This window comes from Belonocnema kinseyi, chromosome 4, assembly GCF_010883055.1.
Source record: "Belonocnema kinseyi isolate 2016_QV_RU_SX_M_011 chromosome 4, B_treatae_v1, whole genome shotgun sequence".
NCBI classification, from domain to species: domain Eukaryota; kingdom Metazoa; phylum Arthropoda; class Insecta; order Hymenoptera; family Cynipidae; genus Belonocnema; species Belonocnema kinseyi.
Window position 1 is genome coordinate 50897832 of NC_046660.1, and position 18247 is coordinate 50916078.

At 22.7% G+C, this 18247-nt stretch overlaps 1 protein-coding gene across 1 annotated transcript in view; it reads right to left on the reverse strand.

Annotated features, from left to right (window-relative positions):
- Window positions 1–4304: 4304 nt before the first annotated feature.
- LOC117170567 (alpha-aminoadipic semialdehyde synthase, mitochondrial) overlaps window positions 4305–18247 on the reverse strand; it is a 69455-nt gene continuing 55512 nt past the window's right edge. Inside the window, exons 8-10 of the mRNA XM_033357403.1 lie at window positions 13397–13660; window positions 8218–8599; window positions 4305–4600 (exon numbers count right to left, since the gene is read on the reverse strand). Of these exons, the coding sequence (XP_033213294.1) occupies window positions 4485–4600; window positions 8218–8599; window positions 13397–13660 (762 nt within the window). The 3' untranslated portion in view covers window positions 4305–4484. The remainder of the gene's footprint in view (window positions 4601–8217; window positions 8600–13396; window positions 13661–18247) is intronic.

An 18247-nucleotide genomic window follows, 5' to 3' on the forward strand; every position in this document is an offset into this window, starting at 1 on the left:
ATATAGTTTTTTTCAAATTCGACTTGAATTTGTTCCACGAGACAGTAGTTGAGAATAGTGATAGTAAGTAAAGTATTAAGTGCGGTGATATATCTCAAAATTAGAATTTGTTAAAATCTAGATAATGTATGTACGATCGTAGATAATCAAGGGCAAAAAATATTTGACTCACTAAATATTGACGTAGTCGAAGAGGAAAAAAATTAGTCAATTCGTTATAATGTTAGACAGTTTAGATTAAAGTATTTATCGTATGAGTCGAGAAAATTTAGAATTAAAGGACCTAGGATATCAAAGCAGTCTTCACAGGGACGACAAAAACATCCTGAAAATAGCCTTCAATTATAGAATTCTATTTCCGTTTTCATTTCCTTATTTCGAGTCAATTTGCGAAATTATTTGTGTCTTTCGAAAAATTGGTTTTCGCTGCAAATTTATTGGGAATTGAAAAATTGCAAAATCACGAAGACCTGCAAACTGTCGTTGGTCACTATTGTACTTAATTTGTATACTGTCGACTTTATTAATATTATTTTTAATGGCTAGGAGGAAATTGATCATTGAATTTTCAAAAGTTGCAAATTCTATTTTTTTTTTAAAGCGTAAAATTGAATTTTAAACTGTCAAGGAAGAAATAAAAATGATAATTGAATATTTAACAAATGAAAATTCAATTTTTAAAATTTTCTTGCACTGCTAAGAAATGAAGAGAATTTTAATTTTCCACTGTCAAAAATTATCGAATTATCGAAAGTGAAAACTTTAACTGTTAAATATTGAAGATAATTAAAAATTGAATTATTAACTTTTTCCATCAAAGAAAAATTGTAATTAAATTGCAAACAATTTCCAAATGTTGAATACAACATGAGATTGTGATAAATGAATAATAAAAAATTTAATGTTCAAGTGTCGATAATTCAAGAAAATTGAATATTTAACTGTTGAAAATAGAACAAAATTAATAATTGAATCTTCAACAGTAGAACATTAAACTGTTGAAAATTGAAAAAAATACAAAATTAATTATTTCAAAATTTAAGTTTCAACCCTGGAAAGTTGAAGAAAATTAATAATTGAATTATCAATTGATGAAAATTAATCAAAATGAAAAATTAAATTATTAACTGTTGAAAATTGAAGAAACTTCAAAATGTATGGAAATTGAAGAAAAATAAACCTTAGGTTTTTAGTAGTTGAAATTTCTTCATTTTCGAACTGTTGAATTCAACATGAGAATTTAATAATCGAACTTTAGAAAATTGAATTTTCAACTGCTGAAATTTGAAGAAAACAGATAATTTAATTATCCAAACTTGCAAATTGTACTTTCGAAAAAAAGGTAATTGAAAATTTAACTTTAAATTGTGTTGAAAATTTAATTTTCAATTGTTTCGAAAAATTGAAGAAAATTTTTTTGAAAACAGATATTTAAATATTCAACATTTGAAAATTCAATTGTTGAAAATTGTAGAAAATTGAGCATTGAGTTTTTAACAGTAACATTTTCTTCAGTTTCCAACTGTTGAATTTAACTTGATAATGTAATAAATGATCATTTAAAAATTTAATTTTATGCTGTTTAAAATGGAAAGGAAATTAAAATTTAATTAACTTTTCAAAATTGAAGAAAATTGATAATTTAATTATTAACAGTTGAAAAATCTATTTTGACAGTTAAGGAAAATTAAAAATAAACGAAAATGTAGAAAATCGAACACTTTATTTTTAATAGTTCAATATTTTTCGTTTTCCAACTGTTGAATTCAACATGGGAATTTGAGAAATTAAAATTGCAAAACATAATTTCCAACTGTTGAAAATCGAAGAAAATTGAAAATTAAAGAGAATTGAAAATGGAATTATTGATTGCTGAAAATTAAAGTAAATAAAAATTGAATGAAAATTGAAGAATATTAAAAATTGAGTTTTCAACAATTGAATTTTCCTTAATTTCCAACTATTGAATTCAACGTAATAATATAATAAATGATCATTTAAAAATTTAATTTTCAGCTGTTGAAAACGGAAAGGAAATGAAAATTGAATTATTAACTTTTCAAAATTGAAGACAATTGATAATTTATTTATTCTCGATTTCAAACTGTTGAATTTAACATGAGAATTTAAGAAATTAACACTGCAAAATTTAATTTTCATCTCTAGAAAATTGAAGAAAATTAATAACTGAATTATCAACAGTAAAAAATTCAACTGTTAAAAATTGAAGAATATTAAAAATTGCTTTTTCAACAATTAAATTTTCTTTAATTTCCAACTGTGGAATTCAACATGGGAATTTGAGAAATTAACTTTGCAAAATTGTATTTTCAACTGTTGAAATTCGAAGCAAATTGAAAATTGAAGAAAGTTAATCATTGAATTATCAAAAGTAGAAAATTCAACTGCTGAAAATTGAATTATTAACTGCTGAAAATGAAAGAAAATAAAAAATGAAAGAAAATTGAAGAATGTTAAAAATTGAGTTGTCAAACATTGAATTTTCTTCAATTTCTAACTGTTGAATCCAACATAAGAATTTAATAAATGAACATTTCAAAACTTAATTTTCAACTGCTGACAATTGAATACAATTCAGAAATGAATTATTAACTGTTTGCAATTCAAGAAAATTGCTAGCTGAATTTTTAATAGTTGAAAATTCTATGTAATAGAAATTCAATAAAATTTCAATTTCTGATTGCTGAATTCAACATGAAAATTAAATAAATAAACAGTCCATAATTTAATTTTCATCTCTTGAAAATTGAAGAAAATTAATAATTGAATTATCTACAGTACAAAATTCAACTGTTGAAAATTGAAGAAAATTGAAATTGGAATGATTGTCTGCTGGAAATTAAAGAACATAAAAACTGAATGAAAATTAAAGAATATTAATAATTGAGTTTTCAACAATTGAGTTTTCTTTAATTTCCAACTGTTGAATTCAACATGAAAATTTAATAAATTAACAGTTCATAATTTAATTTTCATCTCTTGAAAATTGAAGAAAATTATTAAGTTAAGAATTAACAGTTGAAAATTGAAGCGAGTTGAAAATTGAACTATTAACTCTTTGAAATTCAAGAAAATTTCCAACTGAATTTTTAATAATTAAAAATTATAAGTAAGTAAAATTCAATAGAATTTTAATTTCAAACTTTTAAATTGAAATTAGGAAATTAATAAACGAACATTTCAAAATTTAATTTTCAACTGCTGACAATCCAAGAGAATTCATACAAAAATTGAATTATTGTTGAAAATGAAAGAAAATTGCTCACTGGATTTTTAATATTTGCAAATTCTCTTGAATGAAAACTCAATAGAATTTCAATTTCTAATTATTGAATTCAACATGAGAATTAAATAAAGGAACAGTTCAAAATTTAATTTTCAACTCATGAAAATAGAAGAAAATTAATAATTGAAATATCAATACTAGGAAATTAAACTGCTCTCAGTTGACAAGTCAAAGCATTTTTCACAGGGACGACAAAAGCACCCTGAAAATGTCCGTCTATCATGGAATTCTATTTCCGTTTTCATTTCCTTATTTCGAATCAATTTGCGAAATCATTTGTCTCTTCCGAAAAACTCCTTTTCACCACATATGGATTTTCAGGAATCAACTTTTCAATCAATTATCAATAATAATATTTCAGATTAAAGTTTTTTTTTATCAGAAATTGAAATATTGTAAAATCTCGAAGACCTGCAAACTGTTGTTAGTCACTATTGTACTTAATTTGTATACTGCCGAGTTTGTAAAAATATAATTTTTAATCGCTAGAAGCAGATTTATCGGTGGATTGATCAAAGTGTAAAAGTTGCAACAAATCAGCTACTAAAATTTATTTATAGATTTTCCAGTTGCTGATTTCGTTCCACGATATAATTGTTATTAAAAAAAAGAAACAAAATTATCATTAATATCTTAGTCACTATTTAATTTTTAAAAGCGTAGAAATCTTTGTGTAATATTACTGTTTGTAATCTGCTCAAAGTAACACCATATGAACGTAAATTGTGTATTTAGATACGACACTCTCGAGCTTTTTGTGAATGTTTCCTTCCGTACAGAGTAGGAAAAATAACAATTTTCAGATTGAATTGAAAATTGAAGAAGAGTGAAATTTTATTACGATAACTCTGTTAAAATAATAAGAATGTTGAGATTCGTTATCGTATATCGTTTGGATAGCGTCTATTATCTGGAACCGAACGAGCTGAATATTATTGAATTGTTGGCAATTTTCCACAAAACCAGTGGCGATATCAATAAATTTAACGACATCCAATTTTGAATCACGTATCTTTGTCTTCTGGATCACCAACTTGGCTTAATTAGATTTTATTTAGGATTAAAGCTAATTTATGATAATATTATTTAAGAAAATTAACTTAATTTAATTATCAGTCATTTCTGTTACAGGTGCAAAAATATGTGACTAAAAATGAAACCATTTTTGAGATGAGTTTCACAGCCATTTGGAAGTTTCGAAGGATTCGAGTCCTTCAGCTCTTAATCTGCTCAACATTGTTAGATATATATCTGGAGTGAAAGGGAGAAGGTTTCCTCTTTTCTGAATTTCTCCTGAAAGATAACAGTTTTTTTTTCAGAAAAAGTTATACTGGTCTTTGTTGGTTTTATTTTTTCAGGGTTGCTACAAAATCCTATTTTCCAAATTCTGTGACTTTTCCAGACTTTTCCCTGAACAATTTTTCATTTTCGCATGAAATTTATCAATTTTTCTTTCAGGTATGAAAACAAAACTTACAACTGCATTTTTAACAAAATAGGTGAATTTTTAACAAAATAGTTACTTTTTAACAAACAAGTTACTTTTTCAACCAAAATTATAAACATTCAACCAAGGAGATTAATTTTTTTATACCAAGAAAGATTAATTTTCAACTAAATATTTGAATTTTCAAATAGAAAAAAAAGATAAATTTTTTACTTAAAGTCGAATTTTAACATTTTTAGTTACATCAGTTAATTTTCAACCTAATAGAATTAATTTCCAACAAAATAGTTAATTTTCAACACAATCAGGTGAATTTTCAAGAAATAAGTATTAAATTCTGACAAAAAAATGGATTTTCAACCAAATAGGGAAATTTTCAACTAAAAGGAATCAATTTTCAATACAAAATATTTTCCAACAAAATAATTTCATTTAATAAAATATCAATTTTTAACAAAAGATATGAATTTTCAATCAAACAGTTGAATCTTTAAAAAAGAGATGGGTTCTCAACAAAGAATGTAATAGTTTAAGTTTCCAGTTTAAAGCAATTATTTTTCAATAAAAAAAATTGAAACAAAATAGTTGAATTTTCCACCAAATTAATCAATTTTCAACTAGAAATAAAAAATAAATTTTCAACTTGAAATCGAATTTTAAAATTTTTAGTTAAAGCAGTTAATTTTCAAATAAATAATATTAATTTCTAACAAAATAGTTAATTTTCTACACAAATAGGTGGATTTTTAACCAAATAGGAGAATTTTTAACTAAAGAGAATCAATTTTCAATAAAAACTGAGATAGTTAAATTTTCAGTTAAAAACATTATTATCATTAACATTAATTTTCAATAAAAAAGATTTTCTAACAAAATAATAACATTAAAAAAAAGATCAATTTTTAACAAAATATATGAATTTTCGACCAAACAGTTGAATTTTTAACAAAAGCTATCAATTTCCAACCAAAAATATAAATTTTCAATCAACAAGATTAATTTTCCACCAAAAAAATAAATTTTCAACCCGAAAAAAATCATTTTTTAACTCAAATGATGAATCTTCAACCGAAATAGGAATTTTAAATATTTAAATATTGGGCCGAAAAGAGAATCCTTTAACTAAAATTATCAGTGTACAACCAAAAAAAAAACGAATTTTTAAGAAATTATTTGAATATTCGACAAAAAGATGAATTTTCAATCAAGAACATTAATTTTATACCAAAAAAGATAATTTAAAAAAATAGTTAGATTTTCAACTAATGAAATTAATTTTTAGCCAGAAATATATCTCTTAAACTAAAATTATTAATCTTAAACCAAGCAAGTGCATTTTTTACTAAATATTAGATTTTTTGACCAAAAAAATGAATTTTCTAGCAAAGAAGAAGAATTTCCAACAAAATAGTTAGATTTTTATCTGATGAAATTAATTTTCAACAAACAAAAAAAACTCTTAAACTAAAATTATCAAGCTTAAACCAAAAAAATGAATTTTTAAGCAAATATTTAAATATTGGGCTAAAAAGATAAGTTTTTAACTAAAATGATCAATCTTCAACCGAAAAAAGGAATTTTTAACAAGTTTTTAAATGTTCGACCAAAAAGATCAATTTTAAATTAAAAAGATTAATTTTCTAGCAATGAAGAAGAATTTTCAATAAAATAGTTAGATTTTTGACTAATGAAAGTAATTTTTAACCGAAAGGATATCTATTGAACTAAAATTATCAATTTTCAACCAAGAAAATTAATTTTATACTAAAGATTTAAATTTTCGACCAAAAAGATGAATTTTCAATTAAGAATATTACTTTTCTACCAAAAAAGATAAATTTTCAGAAAAATAGTTAGATTTTAAACTAATCAAATTAATATTTTACCAAAAGGACAACTCTTAACTTAAAATTTTCAATCTTCAACCAAGAAAAATTAATTTTTAACCGAATATTTGAATTTTCGTGCAAAAAGATGAATTTTCTAGCAAAGAAGAAGAACTTTGAACAAAACAGTTACATTTTCAACCAATGAACTTAATTTTTAGCCAAAAAAACAACTCTTAAACTAAAATGATCAATCTTAAACTAAAAAATGAATTTTTAACCAAAGATTTATATATTTGGTCAAAAAGAGAAGTTTTTAACTACAATTATCAATCTTCAACCAAGAAAAAGAATTTTTAACAAATTATTTGAATATTCGACAAAAAGATGAATTTTCAATCAAGAAGATTAATTTTCTACCAAAAAAGATAATTTAAAAAAAAAATAGTTACATTTTCAACCAATGAACTTAATTTTTAACAAAAAAAACCCTTAAACTAAAATTTTCAATCTTAAACCAAAAAAAAATTCATTTTTAACCAAATATTTCAATCTTGGGCCAAAAAGATAAGTTTTTGACTAAAACTGACTAAAATTATCAATCTTAAAATGAGAAAACAAATTTTTAACAAATTATTTGAATATTCGACCAAAAAGAAGAATTTTCAATCAAGAAAATTAATTTTCTAGGTAAGAAACAGAATTTTTAATAAAATAGTTAGATTTTCAACCAATGAAATTAATTATTAGCCAGAAAAACACAAAACTAAAATTATCAATCTTAAACCAAAAAAATTCATTTTTAACTAAATATTTATAGTTTTGGCCCAAAAGAGAAGTTTTTAACTACAATTATCAATCTTCAACCAAGAAAAAGAATGTCTAACAAATTATTTGAATATTCGACCTAAAAGATTAATTTTCTACCAAAAAAGATAAATTTTCAAAAAAAATATTGAGATTTTCAACTATTGAGATTAGTTTTTAACCAAAAATATATCTTTTAAACTAAAACTATCAATCTTAAACCAAGAAAACGAATTTTCAACAAATTATTTGAACATTCGACCAAAAAGATGATTTGTCAATTAAGAAAATTAATATTATAGCATAGAAGAAGCATTTTTAATAAAATAGTTAGATTTTCAACTAATTAAATTCATTTTTAGCCAAAAATATATCTACTAAACAAACATTATTAATCTTAAACAAATCAAATGAATTTTTTACCAAATATTAGAATTTTCGACGAAAAATATTCGACCAAAATGATCTATTTTAAATCAAGAAGATTAATTTTCCAGCGAAGAAGAAGTATTTTTAATAAAATAGTTAGATTTTCAACTAATGAAATTAATTTCTGATTAAAAGGATATCTCTTAAACTAAAATTACCAATCATCAACAAAGAAAATAAATTTGTAACCAAACATTTTAATTTTTAAACAAAACGATCAATTTTTCAATGAAGAGGATTAATTTTCTATCAAAAAAAAGACACATTTTCAAGAAAGGAAAAGGTTTTCTCTAACATTTCCTGACTTTATCTGGCTATTTAAAAATACCATGACCTGTAGCAACCCTGTTTTAAGAGATAAAAATAATTGGTATGCTTTTATAAACAAAAAAAAAACCTACCATCTAAAATCATCTTGACAGCAATACCAGCAGGAAAACCAACTGTGCGAGCCATCGCTGAATGTCCTTTATTGTCACCGTAGATCACCATATTAATTCCGCGCTGTTCCCTTTTGCCATTAGGCCATCGAATGCCGATATCGTGCCTCAGAATTACAAGGTCACGTTCATTTTCGTCATAGCAGAGTTTCTTTGACAAATAATGGCAGAGTGTGTCAAGAGGCGAATTTAACTTCAGAACCAGATCTTCCTGCAAAATACCCAAGTCTTCAATAGCCTGGGCTCGTTCCTCGGAATTAACTCGCTCCACCAGTTTTCGTTTCAAGTTTTCATAGAAAACACTTTCATTCGGCAGTCCGAGGAAGTTGGAAATTAGCGATCTCTGAAAAGGGAAACTTGTTAGCAGAAAAACGTATAAAAAAGAGACTTTACAGTCCGAAATTCTCTCAAAACAGGGAAAAATAGGGTGATTTTTCAGGAAAATAGGTGAAATTAGGATGAAAGTTCTTCTTCTTTGCTAAAAAATTCATCTTTTTGCACGAAAATTCAAATATTTGATTCAAAGTTAATTTTCCTGGTTGAAGATTGATAATTTTAGTTTAAGACTAATTTTTAGTTTTGGGTAGAAATTAATTTATTAGTTGAAAATCTAACTTTTTTTTAATTATCTTTTCTGGTAGAAAATTAATCTTCTTGATTCAAAATTCATCTATTTGTCGAATATTCAAATAATTTGTTAAAAATTCTTTTTCTTCGTTGAAGATTGATAATTGTAGGTAAAAACTTATCTTTTTGACCAAATATATAATTCTTTGGTTTAAAATGCATTTTTTTGGGTTTAAGATTGATCATTTTAGTTTAAGAGTTGTTTTTTTGGCTAAAAATTAATTTCATTAGTTGAAAATCTAACTATTTTGTTGGAAATTCTTCTTCTTTGCTAGAAAATTCATTTTTTTGGTCGAAAATTCAAATATTTGGTTAAAAATTCATTTGCTTGGTTTGAGATTGATAATTTTAGTTTAAGAGATATATTTTTGGTTAAAAATTAATTTCAATAGTTGAAAATCTAACTTTTTTTTTTAAATTATCTTTTTTGGAAGAAAATTAATCTTCTTGATTGAAAATTCATCTTTTTGTCGAATATTCAAATAATTTGTTAAAAATTCGTTTTTTTTTTTGTTGTACACTGATAATTTTAGTTAAAGGATTCTCTTTTCGGCCCAATATTTAAATATTTGGTTAAAAATTAATTTTCTTGGTTTACATTGATAATTTTAGTTTAAGAGTTATATATATTTTTTGTTTGTTAAAAATTAATTTCAGTAGTTTGAAAATCTAACTATTTTGTTCTTCTTTTTCTTTGCTAAAATAAAAAAAATTCTTTTCTTTGCTAGAAAATTCATCTTTTTGTCGAATGTTCAAATAATTTGTTAAAAATTCGTTTTCTTGTTTGTACATTGATAATTGTAGTTAAAGGATTATCTTTTCCGCCCAATACTCAAATATTTGATTAAAAATTAATTTTCTTTGTTTAAAATTGATAATTTTAATTTAAGAATTATATTTTTGGTCAAATATTGAAATATTTGGTTAAAAATTCATTTGTTTTGTTCGAATATTCAAATCATTTGTTAAAAATTCGTTTTCTTGGTTGGAGATTAGTAATTTTAGTTGAAGAGATATCCTTTTGGTTAAAAATTGAATTCCTTAGTTAAAAATCTAACTATTTTCTTTAAATTCATCTTTTTCGGTAGAAAATTCATATTTTTTTATTTAAAATTAATCTTTTTGGTCGAAAAATTAAAAAATTTGTTAAAAATTCCTTTTTTCGGTGGAAGATTGATAATTTTAGTTAAAGACTGATCTTTTTCGCCCAATATTTAAATATTTCAAAATTTTCAAAATAATTTTCTTGGTTGAAGATTGATATTTTTAGTTTAAGAGTTGTTTTTTTTTTAACTAAAAATTAATTTCATTCGTTGAAAATCTAACTATTTTATTTTCCTGTTAATAAAAAATATGTTAGCTACAATTATGAATTTTTAAACAATAGTTAAATTTTCAAATATAGCGATGAATTTTAAACTGTCATGACGAATTTTAATAAAAAAATGTTTAAATAAGTGGTTCAAGTTTTAAACAAGTATAATCGAATTTTCAATCAAATGGTGTAGCATAAAAAAATAATTACACTTCACATAAAAATAATTGCATTTTCAACCAAATAGTTAAATTTTCGAATTAAAATGTTCATTTTTGAAGATAGTTGAATTTTCGATAACCAAGTTAATTTTAAACCCAGAAATATGAATTTTCAACTAAAAAAAAATGTCAAATTAGTTCAACTTTAGACAAAGAATAATTAAATTTTTTAACCAAAAAGAATAATTTTCTACTAAAAGAAAAAGAATTTTCAACCATATGTTTGAATTCTTAAATAAAAAAAGATGAATTTTTAACTAAAAACTAAATAGATAAATTGTTAGCTAAAAGAATAATATTCAACCCAAAAAAGACGAAGTTTCAACAAAATAGTTGATTTTTCAACAAAAAATGAATTTTCACCTGAAAAAGAGACTTATTTTATTTTAATTATTTATTTTCAAACGAAAAAATATCTTATCCAGAATATTAATTTTATACCTAAAATGACGAATTTCCCACCAAATAGTTGAATTTGCAATAAAAGAAGTGGAAAAGTTCTTAAACGAAGAAATTAATTTTCAACCAAAATGATAAATTTTCAACTTTAATGATGAATCGTCAACAAAAATCAACATAAAGTTTTAACCAAATAGTTGAATTTTCTGTAAAATTAATTAATTTTTAATCAAATGTTCAAAATTTTAAACAAATAGTTAAACTTTCAAACTAATATATTGATTTTCTTTAAGGCAGTTGAACTTTCAACAAATAAGTTCCTTTTTAACCATAAAACAGGAAGTCTCAAGAAAGAAAAAAAATTTCTACAAAGAGAAAATTTATTTTTAACAAATTATTTCATCTTTTAATCAATTGTAATTCATTTTTCAACCAAAAATATGAATTTCCATACAAAAAGATTAATTTTCTACAAAAAAAAATATATAAATTTTTAGCAAAATACTTAAATTTTCAGCCAAATAGTTCGATTTTAAGTAAAAAAAATAATTTTCAATAACAAAATTTAGTTTTAATAACAAAATTTAATTTAAATTAAAAAATTTCAACACCACAGTTAAATTTTGAAACGAAGAAATTAATCTTTCTACCAAAATGATAAATTTTCAACTAAAATGATGAATCTTTAACAACAAAATTAATAGAAGCCATATTGTTGAATATTCTATAAAAATCATTATATTTCAATCAAATGGTCCAACTTTCAAACAAAAATTATTGAACTCCAACCAATAACAGTTGAATATACAAAGAAATAGTGAAATTTTCAAAATAAAACACTGATTTTCTGTGAGACAGTTGACTTTTCAATAAAAAAGTTTCTTTTAAATCAAGGAAGATTCATTTTTTACGAAAAAGACATTCCTAACAAAAAAATAAATGCTTAATAAATTAATTTATCTTTCAACCAAGTATAATTAATTTTTCATTCAAAAATGTGGATTTCTGAAGGAAAAAATCACTTTTCTAGCAGAAAATACTACTTTTTAACAAAATACTTAAATTTGCGCCCGAATAGTTGAATTTTGAACTAGAAAAGATCAATTTTTAAACCAAAAATAAAAGAGTTTATTTATTAGTTTAAAAAAATTAATTTTCTGCCAAAGATACCCATATGAAAAATAATTATTGGTAAGTATATTGGAGCCAATACGTTTTCCGCGAAAAAAATGGATCATTTAACCGAAAAGGATTTTAATTTTCGATAAAAAATATTTCAATTGTACCAAAAAACGATGAATTTTCTACAGAATAAATGAGACTTCTACCAATGATGAATAATTTTTTTGTCAATCAATATTTTATAAATTTTGATTTTTAAATCAAAATTATTAAAAAATTTAATAGTTGATATTTCAACAAAAAAATACGAATTTTCAATAAAATAGATTAATTTTCAGAAAAGTACATAAACTTTTTATCAAGACATGAATTTTGATATCAAAATTGAATCAGATGTTATGCATTAAATAATGTGCTGATAAATCTCATGTTTTAGAAAAGATAAATTTCAAACCGGAAAAGATAAATTTTCAACAAAAAAAGTTCTATTTCATCCGAATTTTCTGCCAAATACTTGAATTTTTAAACGAAAAGATGGATTTTCAACAAAAATGGAATAGATCAATTTTCAGGTGAACAAATTAATCTTCAAAAAAATAAATTTTCTTCTAAAATTTTTAATCAAGAATATTAAGTTTCTACCAAAAAAGACGAATTTTCCACCAAATAGTTGAATTTGCAATAAAAAAGATGAATTTTCAACAAAAATGAAAGAGTTAAATTTTCAGTTAACAAATTAATTGTCAATAAAAAATCATGAATTATCTACCAATGATGATGAATATTCAAAAATGTAATACTTGATATTTAAAAAAAAAAGAATTTTAAACAAAGTACATAAACTTTTTATAATAAGACATGAATTTGACAAATTTGGGTGGATTTTTAAATTATAAATAATGTTTTAGAAATAATAATGTTGTACCGATAAGATCAATTTTTAACCCAGAACACGAATTTTCTATCCCAGAAGGGGAATTTTCATCCAAAAAGTTAATTTTCAACTAATAAAGATAAATTTACAACAACAAAAAAACTCATTTTCAACCGAATGATCGAATTTTCAAACGAAAATTATGAAACTTCAACCCAAAACTTCTGCATTCTCAACCAAATAGTTGAATTTTTAATCGAAAAGAACTTTTGTATCCAAAAATACGAATTCACAACAAACTAGTTGAATTTTTCACTAAAAAAACATGAGTTTCGCAAAAAAAATTTTAATTTTCAACACATGATATCAATTTTTAATACAATAGTAGCATTTATTATCAAAAGAGAACAATTCTGAATAAAAAATAAAATAGCAGACTTTTCAACAGAAATTAGTTTTTATTTAAAAAATTATTTATTAATTAGATTTCTTTTTTAAAAAATGAAAAGAGGGCCAAAGTGTGACGCCTGAAAAAATAGTAAATTTACTGCTCTCAATTATTTTTTTTAACTTCAATCTTACCCAAGTGATGTCGGGTCCATTTGGATGCAAAATTGGATTTGGATTTGGATCGATCAGTCCAAGAAATTGGAGAGCCTGAATGGTGTCCGTGAAACCTCTGAATCTCAAAGTACCTCGCAGAATCGTTTCAGCATTTTGAATTCCATAAAGTTCTCGATAAGTTGTACTGTCCCGATTTGGAAATCCTTCTAATGCAAATCCGGGGAGAAAGTCTAAATTTTGAACAGCCGACATAAGATCACCACCTCCAGTAATTTCAACTATCTGTAATCAAATTCATACATTCAAGACCTATAATAATTTTCCTACATAGGATTTCTTATTTTTCTTATTTTTTCGCGATTCTAGAAAAATAATAAGAAACTCGTTATAAAAATAAATGTGACGACTGAAAATCCCAAAAAATAAAATTCCCGAATAATAAAATTCTCAAATTGTTTATAATATTTTAGATTTTGAAAATTCCCGGATAATAAAATTACCCTGAGAAGACTGCCAAATTATCAAATATTCGTACTAGAAAATATCCGAATTTAAACCATTGACATTTTTTATAAATATAATTTATTTATCAAAAACACAAAAATTAAATGTTATTTATTCATTAAAAATACAATAATGAAATATTTTTAATTTAAAAAAATAATTTTTAAGCTTTAAAGTTTCTGAAATTATTTTTTGAATTTAAAATAAGAATAATGGAAAATAAATATTTCTGAATGAAATTTGTCCTCAATTAACATCAAAATAATTTTTTTTAAATAAAAATATTCGATTATTGTATTTTCAATAAATAAATAATATTCCAATCCAAAAGAATTGTCCAATTCGGGGATTTTATAATTAAGAACTATTATTGTTCGGACATTTTATTATTCGGGAATTTTCTAGGTTAGGAATATTATAGTTTCAAGAATTTTACTTTTCGGAATTTTTCAGTTGTCCCAAATAAATAATGTTAAAATATTTATAGAGATGACGCAAAATTTAAACCACTGATATTTTTTTATGCATATAATTTATTCATTAAAATACAATAATGAAATATTTTTAATATAAAAAAATAATTTTTAGGGTTTAAAGTTTCTGAAATTATTTTTTGAATTTAAAATAAGAATGATGAAAAAAAAAATTTTCTGAATGAAATTTGTTCTCAATTAACATTAAAATAATTTTTTTTCAATAAAAATATCCGATTATTGTATTTTCAATAAATAAATAATATTCCAATCCAAAAGAATTGTCCAATTCGGGGATTTTATAATTAAGAACTATTATTGTTCGGACATTTTATTATTCGGGAATTTTCTAGTTTAGGAATATTATAGTATCAAGAATTTTACTTTTCGGAATTTTTCAGTTGTCCCAAATAAATAATGTTAAAATATTTATAGAGATGACGCAAAATTTAAACCACTGATATTTTTTTATGCATATAATTTATTCATTAAAATACAATAATGAAATATTTTTAATATAAAAAAAAAATAATTTTTAGGGTTTAAAGTTTCTGAAATTATTTTTTGAATTTAAAATAAGAATGATGAAAAAAAAAATTTCTAAATGAAATTTGTTCTCAATTAACATTAAAATAATTTTTTTTTAATAAAAATATCCGATTATTGTATTTTCAATAAATAAATAATATTCCAATCCAAAAGAATTGTCCAATTCGGGGATTTTATAATTAAGAACTATTATTGTTCGGACATTTTATTATTCGGGAATTTTCTAGTTTAGGAATATTATAGTTTCAAGAATTTTACTTTTCGGAATTTTTCAGTCATCCCAAATAAATAATGTTAAAATATTTATAGAGGTGACACAAAATTTAAACCATTGACATTTTTTCACAAATATAATTTATTTATTAAACATACAATAATGAAATATTTTTAATTTTAAAAAATCATTTTTAATGTATAAAGTTTCTGAAACTATTTTTGAGTTTAAAATGAGAATAATTGAAAAAAATATATTTCTGAATGAAATTTGTTCTAAATTAACATAAAAATATATATTTTTTAATTCGATTATTGTATTTTCAATAAATAAATAATATTCCAATCCAAAAGAATTGTCCAATTCTGGGATGTTATAATTGAGAAATTTTATTATTCCGATGATTTGTTTATTAAAAATACAATAATAAAATATTTTTAATGTAACAAAATAATTTTTAATATCTCTAAAATAATTATTTGAATTTAAAATAAGAATAATTTTAAAAAAATATATATATATATATTTCTGAATGAAAATTTGTTCCAAATTAACATAGAAATAATTTTTTTAATGAAAATGTTTGATTATTGTATTATCAATAAATAAATAATATTTCAATCCAAACGAATTGTCCAATTCGGGAATTTTACAATTAAGAAATTTTATTATTCGGTAATTTTCCAGTTTAGGAATAGTATAGTTTCAAAAATTTTACTTTTCAGAATTTTTCAGTCTTCCCAAATGAATAATGTTAAAATATTTATAGAGGTGACGCAAAAAATAGAGAAGTGAAAAACAAATCATTAATTTATTTACTTAACGTAGGATTTCATTACTTCAAGGAATTCCTACGGAGGTCAACATTTTCAAGGTATATGAAAGAACTTTCTACATTTTAAATGATTTGAATGATTTTAACTCATTTAAAAATATCACAAAGAATTTAAAGAAATTATAAAAAATTCAAAGAATTTCGTAGGATTATAGGACATCCAATTATTTGAAAAGATTGGAGAGATTTGTATATTTTATTATTTATATATGAATAAATTTCAAGGAATGTCAAAGAATTTTGTAGACTTTTCAAAGAATTAAAAGGATTTCAAAGAATTTCACAAGATTTAAGAGATTTTATAGGACATTTAATTATTTAAAAAGTTTTACGGGATTTATATGTTTTTACATATTAACAAATTTCAAAGAATTTCAGGAGATCTCAAAAACTTTAAGGAATCAGATAGAATTTTGTAGAATTTTCAAAGATTTCAAAGGATTGCAAAGAATTTCACAAAGTATTTCTTAGAGATCTTTAAAAAGTTAATGAAATTAAATAACATTTTAAAGGATTTTAGGGTACTCTAAAGAATTTCTACAGAACTTTAGGGAATAAAATAAATTACATTCATGGGACATGAAGAAATTAAAAGAATGTCAAGGATTTAAAACATTTTATTTTATATTGTAAAAAATCCAAAGAATTTCAAGATTTAAACCAATTATAAGTGATTTCAAGTAATTTTGTAAAATATCCAGATTTCAAGGGATTTCTAGCAAAATAAGTATAAGAGAATTACATTTCAAAGGGATTTTTAAACCAACGATTTCAAGTTATTTTGAGGTATTTCAAGAATGTTTACAAAACTTAAAGGATTTTATTGAATCTCCAAGAATTTTAAGAGAATTAAAAAATGTATAAGACTTTTAATGGATTTTTCAGAGCATTTTATTTAATGAATACGTTTAATCAAAATTCAAGGAATTATTAATTATTTCTACTTATTTTAATGTATTTTTACTATTTTAAAAAATGACACGAACCTATTCCAAAAACTTCTAAACGGATTTTTAATATTTTATGTTATCTTAAAATATTCCACAGAATTTCAAGACATTTAAAAAAAATTTTGGAATCAAAACGTTTTTTTGAAAGAAACTTTAATAACTAAGTTTAATTTAATTTATATTCAACATATTTCAAACGATTTCAACTTGTTTTAATAGATTTTAAGAAATTTCGTAATTTTCAAAGATTTTAAGCTTGACTTTAAGGGATTTCTGTAGAACTTTGGGAAATAAATAAAATGAATTAAAATTGCATGAATTTCTATGGAGATTCCAAAAAATTTCAAGATATTCAAAAAATTTCAAAAGATTGAAAGGATTTCTACTTATTTTGATGCATATTTACGATATCCAAAAATATTGTTTAAAAATATTTTAAATAAATTATTTTTAAATTTCAAGAAGTATTAAGGAATTAATAAAGTTCCAAATGATTCTAGTGACTTAAAGTTATTTAAAAAAATATTCAAGAGATATCAAAAAATTTTGTAGAATTTTTGAAGAGTTCAAAGGATTTCAAGGAATTTCAACAGATTTAAGGGATTTAATAGGACCTCCAAGTATTTGAGATTTTTCCAATTTTAGGTGATTTCTATAAAACTTTAGGGAATAAATTTATTTTATTTTCAAGGGACTTAAAATTATTTCTAATTATTTTAAGGATTTCGAAGATTTCAAGGGGTATAAAGGAATTAAAAAATGCAGCGTGGCCGTTTTAATCGACGAAACAAATTGCCGGCCATTTCCCGTTTTTTTTCACGGTTTGCAAACATTTTTCACGGTCAATGAAATTTAAAAAATAGAACACTAAAGCTAACAAAGTTTCCACTTGAGGTAATAAAAACTGAGCTGTAAATGAAAGCACTCAAAGTGGAAATATTAAATTTTGAACTTTTGTAATTGAAATTTAAAAGTTTTTAATTAAAAAATGATATATTCAAATGCTCAATAATTCACGCGTATATTATTAAAGGTACTAACATTTTTCAATATAAAAAAATATAAATCCACGTTTTCATTTTCAATGCTTTAAATTAAAAAATCAATCAATGAACTTAAAAATTTTCAAAATTATATAATTTTAAGGAATTTTATGCTAGAAACATCAAATATTGAAAAATTTCAAACATTTTAACTAAACACTTCTCAGATTAGAATTTCAATTTTTCTGTTTTTAAATAGTTTAAACATCCTTGGGAAGCTTCAACATTTTATTTCAAAATCTTAAGAAATCTAGAAGTTGTTTTAAATTTCTTTTAAATTTTAAATTATTTTGAACATTTT